Genomic DNA, 12,075 nt, shown 5'->3' on the forward strand with positions numbered 1-12,075 from the left:
CTGTGAAAGAATGTGTTTATCTAAGGTTCGTGACTATCTGGATGACAGTTAAAAGAATTGTATAAAGATTTCTGATAGGATTGTAGTTTATTCCTGGTTTCTCTACCATAAATATGTACTTTATGAAATGTAAGAGGTCATTTAGAACAGCTAAATTTGAAAAAGATACTGTTCCCAAAGTTCAGATTTGAGATAAAGAATATGCTCATTAAGTGGTTAGATGGCCTTCAGATAAGAGAATTTTAAACAGTATTTCCAGATTTTGTTAATGTAGTTTGTTGCTCCTGTGGGATGACTCAGATACAGGGACAGTGCAGTCATACTACAAAAGTCAAGTGTTTTTGCTTTTGTTTTCATGTTCAAATGGGGTGGTGTCTAAAATACTTTGAACTGGAAGTAGAAGCTTAAACTGGAATCAGGAACACCGAAGTCCTTGAAATCTGGAAGGAGTTTCAGTTAGTGCTTCAAAACTTCCTAAGTTGGAGCAACACAAAACTAAAGAAAAGTTTTGTAATTGAAGTTTACAGATATGGACTTTTCTAAAGGCAGGGGCAGAAGGCTGTCCTAAATACATGATCCTCGTCAATACAGATCTTATTGAGAAGTAGTAAAATAATGTAGTTTCACTGAGGATGCAGATAAACAAAGTCACCTACTCAGCACTAGGAAACTAGGACAGTATAAGAATTTAGGAGGACTGGGTAAGCAGTTTCATGTTTCTGCTTTTCTGTACTGCTTCTTATGAAGGCTTGTTTTGGTTTCAAATATTTTCAAGTGATACTTCTTGAATAACTTAAATTCATTTTCCCAGTTAGCCCAACAGTTATAGGCAAAAGAGATAAAACACTTTATGTGGCAAAAAATTCAGCCTACCTCTGAGCAACAGGGAAATTAAAACAGTAAAGAAAGGCAACAGGCAAGGCTTATAAGAAACAATAGGTTGCATTTAAGTCCTTATATAAAATAAGACAAAAGCTTTCAGGATGCAAATGTTAACCTTGATTTCATTTTACCTTTTTGGAAAAAATGGGATGATTAAAAAAAAAAACCTAAGTAATATCCAAGGTAAACATAATTTTATGGTACAATTTTATGATTTGGGAATGAATTTCTCTCCAAATAAAATGTTTTTACAAATTAATTAGGACATTACCACAAAGCCAATGGAAAAAAAACAAAAACCTTGATTGAACTGCAAACACTAACAAGCTTTTCAAATAACTGCTAAACTTATGATTAAAATGCTAAAAATCAAAAAAATTACAAATGATAGTGTTTGAGAGTAACTACATAAAATTGTATTTCCATCAAACAAGTCTAATTTAGACTCCAATACATAAGAGCTCAAACTTTGATGGTGAACAATCCTTTTCTACCTTAATGCAGTGTAGGAAGAATAGCACACATTAAAGTTTGTTACGAAAATAGAGTTTATTAAAAACATCCCTATTGTTTTGAGGAGCTTTCACCGTTACCTTGTCTTAAATTAAAAAAAAAAAAAAAATAGAGAGCACTTCTAATTACGATTTGTAAACTTTTTAAAGTCAAAACTTTTAAAAAGTTACAGCAAAAAGGGTAATATTTATTCATATCTTCAGTATTTTTTGTTATTTTGTGGCTATTTTTAAATAGAAGGGAAGCAATCAAATTGCTTTACAATTCCCCACCAACTACTGCGGGGCTGTGATATAGCAGGAGCAAATATAATACAGCATCTGTACACCTCAAGCTCTACACTCCAGAAGTGTCACTGTCACATTGGGACAAATTCCAGTCTCTAACGAGGAGCCTCTGCTGCTGAGCCAGAATCCTTTTCGGGTTCAACGGATGAGGTAGCCTCAGCAGGTAACTCTTCGGAAGGTTTCACCACTGTGGCCTCGGCCTCCCCCTTAGCAAGTTCTGAAACAGTGTCTACATTTCCAACTTGGCTAATGGGAGGTTCAACGGTTTTGTTACCACCTGCCCTGTCTGTCACCTCAGGCTTTTCCTTTCCTCGGTTTTCTTCCTTCTCTCTACGAGACTCTCTATCTCTAGAATCTCTCTCTCTGTCTCGATGCCCACTAGAGCGTCTATTTCTCTCTTCCAAGTCTCTGTGCCTGTCCCGGTCAGGGCTCCTTCTTCCCCACTCTCTCCTTTCACGATTACTATTATCTCTATCATCATTACGGTTCCCATACCGTTCCCGGTCATTTTCCACCCTATTTCCGAAAGATCTTCTTCCAAACCTTTCTTGGTCTCTACCTGAATTGAACTGCTGCCTGCTATCATTTCTAAACTGCTGTGGCTGCTGCTGGGCTGGTGGTGGCTGCTGTGATGGTGGTGGCTGCTGCGGCTGTGGCTGTGGTGGAGGTGGCTGCTGTGGCTGTGGCTGCGATTGTTGCTGCCTTCCATCTCTGTCTTCGGGACCCCCTGGGCCTGGCCCAGGGCCCCCCAACCCTGGCATTCCACCAGGCCTAACAAAAGGGCCATGTGGTGGGAAGGGCCCTTTCATTCCATGCGGTGGAGGCATTGCAAAGCCCCCTGGTCCTGGTGGTGGACCTCTGTGCATCATGTGCGGTGGCATGGGGCGGGGTGGCATCAGAGGGAATCTCTGTAAATGAGGTGGAGGCATTCCTGGAGGGCGCTGGAGTGGGATGAGGCCAGGTCGTGCACCCAGAAGACCAGTAGATGGTGCCTGGAGCCCGATTACAGGACCAGGAGTGACTCCTTGAGTGCCTAAAACACAACAAAAATAAAAAATGTAAATGCCACAGAAGACAGCCTTCTAATTTTAGCTGTTATCTGTGCAGTTAAAGGCAAAATGAAATTCAATCTAGAATCTTAATTTTCATGCTATGTATCAGTCTGTACCAATGCATCCCACATCCACTGTGAGGGTCCAGTACCTAAAGCAAGGAATCTATTAATGACTCATTTTGTAAGTAACTAGTATATAGACGGAGGCAAAAGTAAACTGGAAAAGAAAACAAATACACCAATTTTTGAAGAGTAGGTCAAAATCTTCGGCAGGCTTCAGTAGAAGCTGTTTCACCACTCCAAATACATTAGAGAAACATGTTTTAAAACCTAATGACAGAAAGGATTGCATTCACCAGCAATAACTACTGAAGCCAAGCAAAGGGTATTTCAGGTGTACCCTTAACAAAATCTCAGTCTAAGTCTTAACATAACTACTAGATTAGGAAAAAAACGAGGCCACTGACCCAGAAAATCCAGTGAGAAAATGATTCTATGCTACAGTCTATCATCTTAAAATGCCTCATAGAATAGCACAATGTGTAACCTGCCAGGTTGCTGAAACTGCTGAATAATGCTAGGTGTTCATTCTTCCAAGACGAATAAACTGATGCTGTTATAGTAAGAATGACTTACTAGTTTCACTTTCTCATTTACATGAGGGCTTCTCATTCTAGTCTGAGAGTCACACAAATTCAACGATTCAACATCTATAATCATAGTGAAAAGAAGTAAGGATTTGTTTTGGTTCTCCACTTACATAATAGACACCAAATCTCCCTTAATTTCTTTCTTTCAAATATAAGGTAAATACTCCCAAGGGGGGGGGGAATTTTAAAAATATTATTTAGTTTTCGGTGGAAACAGCATCTTTATTTTTATGTGGTGCTGAGGCTCGAACCTGGGTCCCGCCTGTGCTAGGCAAGCGCTCTACTGCTGAGCCACAATCCCAGCCCCAGGAGTTACTTTGATAATTGAAAAAGTGCTCCAGATATTGTCAGAACATGGTATTTACCACTGTACTGCAGAAAATCTTTTGAGCAAGTTATGGTTTATGCTATGAGCTGGTAATGCAATAGAAATGCTTGTGTAATTAATAGAAAAATGACTCAATACTTTAGTACCAGTTTTTCAGCTCCCCCCCCCACCCCCATCATGTTATTTTAGGTTATAACTTGCAAACTAAAGTCTTTCTATGTTTCTACAATTTCTGTATAAAAAATTAATATAATAAATGAGAATTTCTTCTTCAGTTTTTGTTATTCATAACGTGATCCAATTTTCATCAGGCTTAACCACTGAAGTGAACCTGAAACGTGTACGTAGATATCTAGTTTATAACTTTTCTTTTTTGGGGTGGTTGTACTCGAGGCAAGTGTCTACCACTGAGCCATGAACGCTGCCCAGTTTTGGCACTTACTAAAATGCCCTCTAAATGCTTAAACAGAAATACACTTATGCAATATAAACTTTCTCAGGAGTGATCTTGGACACATACCCCCCCCCTTTTTTAAACATTTATTTTTTAGTTGTAGATGGATGCAATACCGTTTTATTTTTATGTGGTACTGAGGATGGAACCCAGTGCCTCACACATGCTAGGCGAGAGCTCTACCCCTAAGCCACAACCCCAGCCCCAGTATTCAGGTTTATAAAATAGGCATAGCAGTGATATCTGTCACTTCCACTTGACATCAAATGAAGTAAGAATGGGTTCAGTGCCTCTCTATTAACTACTGAAATTACTATTCCATACATCTTATTTAGATAGTCCTAACACTAAATATTTTATTTACAAAAAGAGCAGTTTTATCATTTCTGATAATTACGATCTTAATCAATTCCTCCTGTTCCCTCAATACCCAGCAAGATTTGAAGTCAAGTTTGGTGGCTGGGGAAATTTTAAGTATACCGAGTAACAGCAAAAGGACAGATTTTAATCTGTCCCCTCAGACTGTAGTTAGGAAATTCCTGGACAACGAATACACATAGGACCACCACCTAGACTGTATTCCAGACTCAAATGAGATCTAGTGGCAGACCAAAACATTCTTCTTAGCATTTTAAGTAAATATAAATTAAATGTACATCATAAAAACAAAAGTACCTAAGGTATGTCCTTCCTCTCATTCTAAATGAATAGCGTTATTTTCTAGATCTGTGGCCTTTAGTTCAAAGCAACATAAAATGTATATACTCAGTTAAAGCTTCTTTTAATAGAGATCTCATTACACAGAAGCATTTTAAAGCAACCAAACTTTATTTTTTTTCCATCAGCTTTATATGAAAAGTTTTGTTTTCAAGGACTGAAAGGACCAATGTTTACTGTTCTGAAGGTCAGTGTGTATACTCCAGCACATTTCTATAAGCTTCAAAGGGCAAAGGCAAAATTTTTAAATGCTAGAAAATGGGAGAGGGTTTCAAAATACCTATTATGACAAAAGAATTAAGTTCAGTATTCTTCAAAAGCAAACGGTGACTCTGACAGGGCAATGGAAAGGTCCTATTCTTAATTTCCTCATCATGACTTGGTTTTCTGAATTACCAATTTGAGAGTGGCCAAAGAATGCAAAACGACCTCAATCTTGTTCAGGAAATAGAAAACTGCAAACAATTCTATATAAAACAAATCTGAGGCTCTAGGACTGCACCTCTTAAGTCCTTTATAGCATGCATTTGAGGGTATACAGACTGTTAACAAGGTCAACACATACATGACAATCATATACTTAAAACCTCCTATACAGCACAATTTTTATAAAGAAAAAAAATCGCAATTCATCTATTTTACCCATATGGGTATTTGTCCTTGGGATTTACTTAAAAGATCATACCCCAAACCTCTTCCCTACTTTGTAAATAGTGTTAGGAAGATGTGTCAAGCTGGATTTCCTTTTAAGCCTGTAGACCCAAATGGCCTTTGGACCAGAAGTAGATGGTAGATTTCTTTTTTTATTGGATTAGCTGTAGTTCCCTTTCCTCTTCTGCAGTGAGCACATATTACTTTTATAATTAAAAATACAAGAGGTGGCAAAAGGTAGATATGTGATCTGAACTTCAAGTTTTATTAGGCAATCTTTATTAGGAAAGCTGACATTCTGTTCATACCAATGGAATACATATTGAGTTTCCAGGTCAAAAGAGCACGAAGAGCAATAATTCACTTTATCTGGAAGTACGCTGTACACTAAGATATGTTCCTAGAGTTACAGATGAAAAATCAAATTCATTCACACACTTAGTGAACATCTGAACTTTATATTAACTTGTCTAACAGGCTGGGAATATAAATAAAATCTTCCCTTTCTTCAAAGGGGCAGTCTAGTTCAAACAAACCTTAATTTTTGTAGATGACAGAAACTAGTATGGTGATAAGGTGGAACTGATAAAGACGATGTGTGGATCTGAGTGGGAATTAAGAGGAATGTCTGGTTTGGGTCTCAATAGAAGTAGAGCACACACAATGCCAATGTAAGGAAGCACACTACTGGTCAAAAAAGGAATAGTTTTTGAAAAGGTTTACAACAAAGTGATGCACCCAAGTGCTCTGTTCAGAGAATGAAACAGAACAACTTGATGAAAACTGAGAAAACATAGGAGATGAGGTTTTTGAAGCAGATCAAATGAGCCAGGGCAATTCAGAGGCCTTACATGCCATAAAGAACCCAGAGAATAATTCCAAACAGGGATAAATGATCCTTTTTTTTTTTTGGGGGGGGGGTACCAGGAATTGAACTCAGGAGCACTCAACCCCTGAGCCACATCCCCAGCCATATTTCATATTTTATTTAGAGACAGGATCTCACTGAGTTGCTTAGTGCTTTGCTTTTTGCTGAGGCTGGCTCTGAATATGCTATCCTCCTGCCTCAGCTGTTGGGATTACAAGTGTGCACCACTGCACCTGGTCTGACACTTTGTTCTGAAGATTCTTCAGGAAAGAAGTGTATAGGAAAGCAAAGAGGAGGAGGACACTGCAGAGTATTTGGGTTCTCATTCCAAGAATCTAGTAGATGGTGATGAGAGACTGAACCCCAAGAAAGGTGCTAAAGCTGAGACAAATTTAAGATATTTAGTGGAACAGAGTTCTTGCTATGAATGGTGGAGTTTTGATGCAAGACCAGGAATGTAGAAGCAATGTTTGAATACAAATTAACATGTTTCTTATGGTACTAAAACACTGAGTCGGAGGGTCTGGAATACCTCAGTGGAAATGTGCGTAAGAAGCTGATTATGTGCATATCTAGAACTTAGAAGAGTAGAGTCACAGTATTATTATAGGCAAAAGAAACAAGGGAATAATAGATCAGACCTGACAAAACATTGTATTAGACACAGGAATTTCTAATGCAAGGGTTCAGGACAGACCTAAGAAGCCCTGAAAGTCAGTATTCAACGTTGACAAGAAGTCACTGGAGCTCAACTCTAAATAACAAAACTGCATACTTCCCATGATAATCAAAAAATGGTTATCGCACAATTAAAAAACAAAGGGGAGACACCACTGCTATTGTGTGGGGAAAAAAAGGGAAAAAGTATATGAAGAGACTAAAGGGGACGTGGGGGAAGTGGGAGATCACACTCATGGTTGGAGACCAATGGGGGCAATCGCAGTAGAATGTAAACAATGTATGCAAAAGGTACAACACTAAATAGGATGGTTTTCTGCCTAGGACTACAGTATACCTACTGGGGAGAAACACATAAAATGCTTACTACAAAAGGTCTCATTTAAATACTGTGGAGAGACCAACCGCATTAGCTGATGCAAAACTTAAGTAGAATATATGTATGTATGTGTGTGTGTGTGTGTGTGTGTGTTTGTGTGTGTGTGTGTATATATATAAAGTACGGCTCTCCTACATGAAAAAGTGAGGGAAGAGGTTCAAGGAAGGTTAGGGAGGAAGGGCAGAGTGAACAAAGCAGTCTGTTCCTCCATATCTTCTCAGCCAATGACCTTGGCTTCCTTTCTACTGCAGCCACCACCTCTGGAAGGTAATGAAAGTTTTCATCACCAAGAACTTCATTATTGCTCAATTCTCATTTCCGGTAGTCCCCCTTCTGATCCCCCTCCTTCTAGGTCATTCTCTCTGGAACTCCATTCCTCAACCTTCAACCTTATCAGACTCATGACCCCAATACCCTTATGTCTCTCCTTACCTGCTTCCAGGTCCATGGCCCTCCCTCACCACAGCTGCCTGGAGGGACGCAACCTTTTTTTTAAAATGCAACTATTCTACCTAATCTACACTAAACATGGCTGAGGGTCACACCAACCCCAGCAGGCTGACTGGTGTCATTCACAAATTTTATAACTACAACCCCAAGTGTGCCCCTAATTCTGGTGAGCAATCTCAACATTTTCTAGTCAATTTACACATTCATGTCCTACTTATTTCATGTTTGTTTCTCCTTCATTTTCGGTCTATTCCTAGCTTGTTTATTCCATAAAAACTTCACAAAAGATAAAATTCATGTAATCTGCAACTTACCCACATAAAGCATGCAATTTAATGCTTTTTAGTGTATTCACAGAATTGGCAACCTTCAAAATCAATGTTAGAACATTTTCATTATCCCCCAAAGAAACCCTGCATTCTTTAGCCATCACTCCTTCTTTCACTCCCACCCAGACAGGCAAACACATAACCTATTTCCTGTCTCTATGGACTTGCCTAGTCTCAACACTTCACACACATGGACTATTACTATGGCTGGCTTCCTTTATCACCTGGCACCTTTCCAAGGTTCATCCATGTTTTATAGCACCCTATGCATGTACTTCATTTTATTTTATTACCAAGTAATAGTCCATTATATGGACACACCATGTTTTATTTTATCCTAGTTTACCTTAAAAAAAAAAAAAAGTCCTTTAGCAAAGGACTTTCATCTACCTACCAGTGAAATTATTCCTTCGGTCTATGACCACCCATATTTCAAAGATGAAGCCTTTTGTTTCTATCCTGGATCCACCTCCTCTTACCTATCAACCTAGCATTTGTTTCTTGTGCCAAAATTCGACTATCGATGCTGAATAATCAGCATGCTAACATTATTTGCATTTTTAGGAAAACAAAACTAACTTCCCCATCCTGTATATTTTCAGCTACCACTCCATTTTATTGCTCCCCTACATGGCAAACCTCAGGAATGTTCAAAGTCACAATTGTACCCTTGTCTTCAACCACCATTTTCTTCTGACCATCTGTCATTGGATTTTTGAACCATCATTCAGGAAAATCTCTTTCTCCAGGTCACCAGGAGCCTTCCAGCTGGCAAAGCTCAGCATCTTGAATCATCAATGCCATCTGGCAGTTCATCTCTCCCTCTTTCCTATGAAGGCTCTTCCCATGGTCTCCAAAATGTTTCCTTCTTATGCACCCTTGCCTACTGGTTGCAGTTTTCTCAATTATAAAATGGGGTTCATCTCATAGGATTCTAAGGCTTAAATGATGACCATATACTAACTACCTGGAGGAATTCCTGGCAGGTGAAACTATGTATGTTTTAGCTCAGTACCGTGTTCTCAAAGGCTAAATGTTGAAGGATTCTTTGACTTTGTTCTCTTGCCACTTCTCTATTCATAGTTTCTCCCTATACAACCCTTATAGGCCCCATGTCTTTAAATATGATCTTCATCACCAGGATTTACATCTCTAGATTTAAGTTGGTTTACTTGACATTTGCACCTGTGTATCAAAGTTAAAACAGCCAACATTCAAATTTAATACCCACTTCCCAAATCCTACACATTTGTGTATCTCGGGAATGGCAGTAAACACTTTACAAATTGCTTAAGTAAAAATCTTGTTATTCTTGACTTCTTTTAGGAATTATACTTAAGTAATGAGACAATTCTAAAGGTTGTCTTCAAAACATTTTGATCCCTTCACTGCACCAGAATCCAAACACACCATTGATTCTACTTTTACCAACTTCCATTATTATTTGTTCTCTATAGCTGCAATAATCCCTTGAAAAATGTAAATGAGATCACAACGCAAGCCAAAACCCTGTACCACTTGGTATTGCACTTGTCTGCACTCACCTCTTGTCACTCTTTACTTGGGGCTTAACCTGCTCCAGCTGTAGCAGCCCCTTATGGTCCCTCAAACAAATCAAGCTCCCTCTTAATTAAGATTTCTCTTTATTCTTACCTCTCTACCTGAAATGCCTTTTGTCTGTACTTACGTAGCTTACTATTCAGGTTTTTGTTTTCTCATCCAATTGAAAATGGCACATCCGTGTGATACCCTCAAATCCCCTAACTGTCTATCTTCACAGGAATATCTCCTTGTACAGCTGTTAGTTTACTTGTTATCCAAGTCCCTACTAAATATAAACTCCAAGAAAGTAGGTTTCATTTTGTTCATGATGGTATTGTTAGCACCTGGGAGGGTGCCTGGCACACAATAATGCTAGTTGCAAAGGTGATGCCCAATGTAAAAGAGAAGGTACCTCTTGGGATAAAAACAGGCAACAGGTCTAGGAATCTGACCCTTGGAAGGTGAGAATTATTTCTGCATAAACTTAGGAAAACCTGGACTTTTGAAAAAGGATGTGTTTTTCTATGAATTTCCTTTTCTGTTCCAATCTGTTCTACCTTTTTAAAATTTGATCTCAACACTATGACAGTCGTGGTGGCATTTTGCATGAGGTTAAAATGGAATTTCACATGCATGAAGGAAAAAAATGTTATCAACCACTCTTATCTCTTCCACCAATGCCTCTAGGCAAATATAAAAATATGTAAACATTTATTTAATGAACAAAACTGTTTTCCTTTTATGATTTCAGACCTTCAAAAAACTGCAAAAACAGTATAATTGACACATGTATTTCCTTTGCCTAGATTCACCAATTAATGTACTTAGGTACATTTATTTTGAAGACACTCCCAGTTGATTCTCATAGTAGACATTGTGTTCTGACAGCTGAGAATGAAGAATAAGGAGCCAGATTTCAAGAATGAGAGAAGCATATTTCATTTAGATTGGATGATATTAACATTTATATAAACAAATTTTTTTTCCTTAGAATATTAGGAAGATCTTTAAGAGAAACTTCAGTTTTCAGTAATATATATTTTAGGTATACTGAGATCTTCATTTTTAGCATAAGGGAATATTAAGCTATGTTTCCATAACATCTACAATAAGGGGGGGAAAATACTCTGAAATCAGACTGATTACCATCTTTTAAAAAAGACTCCATGACAGGGCATGGTGGTGCACACCTGTAATCCCAGAGGCTCAGGAGGCTGAGACAGGAAGATCATGAGTTCAAAGCCAGCCTTAGCAATGGTGAGGCTCTTAGCAATTCAGTGAGACCCTGTGTCTAAATAAAATATGAAATAGGGCTGGGGATGTCGATCAGTGGTTGAGTGCCCGAGTTCAATCCCTGGTAGAGAGGGGGAGGAAAAAAAAAAAAAAAACCAACCCACAAAACCACAACTCCATGGATTTTCTGCAAAATAATGTAGTCTTTGAATGCTCATTTTTTCCTGCACATCACTTATATTTGTGTTTTAGAATTTCAGCTTGCATATTAATTGCTAAGAATTTTATAAAAATTGACAAAGCCTAACAGCTACAACTTAAGAGTTAAGAATTTCACTATTAGAGAAAGTAAGTTTGAAATATATAGTTAACCTATCATAAATGTGATTGTCCATAGGCAATTTTATTTTTAATGTGAACCTGGTAAAGTCTTACCTGAAATTCTTCACAGCAATATTTGTCTGCCAAAATCAACCTAGAGTCCAAAGTTTCTGCTCTTCCACCTTCCTCAAGATGTCTCTCAGAGAGACATTTAAGTTTAAAGATAGTCTTCAGGCTAGTATTCTACACCAGCCTAGAGAGCCCAGGGTGACATGCAGAGAGAATGTAAAAGTGCTCTGGATTTTTTGCACATGACTACTAGTGTTTTGCTTGAAGTGCTGAGTCTTCTTGGAGAATATATAGTGTATATTCATGCATAAATTCATATTCCAAGTTCAATATTTATTGTGGAAAAATCACTACTTTATGCACGGAATAATGTCATATACTAAGTTGAGGACATTGTAACGCATATTTAAGAACTATTTCTATTCTGTAACACAAGTGAAATACCAATTCAAATATTTTAAATCTCCTGAGGCTGGGGTTGTGGCTCAGTGGTAGAGTACTCACCTAGCACGTGTGAGCCCTGGGTTCTATCCTCAGCATCACATAAAAATAAAATAAATAAAATGTTTAAAAGCTCATGAAGAACAGGATAAAGTCATTAGATTTTGGGGGTACCAAATCAAGTATCTATCATACTTTCTGTCTTTTAATTTAACGTAATCAAATCATA

At 38.1% G+C, this 12,075-nt stretch overlaps 1 protein-coding gene across 4 annotated transcripts in view; it reads right to left on the minus strand.

Moving 5' to 3' along the window:
• Positions 1–1,229: 1,229 nt before the first annotated feature.
• Scaf4 (SR-related CTD associated factor 4) overlaps positions 1,230–12,075 on the minus strand; it is a 59,254-nt gene continuing 48,408 nt past the window's right edge. For all 4 annotated transcript variants that reach the window (XM_026393549.2, XM_026393547.2, XM_026393548.2 and 1 more), the window contains exon 20: positions 1,230–2,715. In XM_026393549.2, the coding sequence (XP_026249334.1) occupies positions 1,778–2,715 (938 nt within the window). In that variant the 3' untranslated portion in view covers positions 1,230–1,777. The remainder of the gene's footprint in view (positions 2,716–12,075) is intronic.

This window comes from Urocitellus parryii, chromosome 2 (genome assembly GCF_045843805.1).
Source record: "Urocitellus parryii isolate mUroPar1 chromosome 2, mUroPar1.hap1, whole genome shotgun sequence".
NCBI lineage: Eukaryota > Metazoa > Chordata > Mammalia > Rodentia > Sciuridae > Urocitellus > Urocitellus parryii.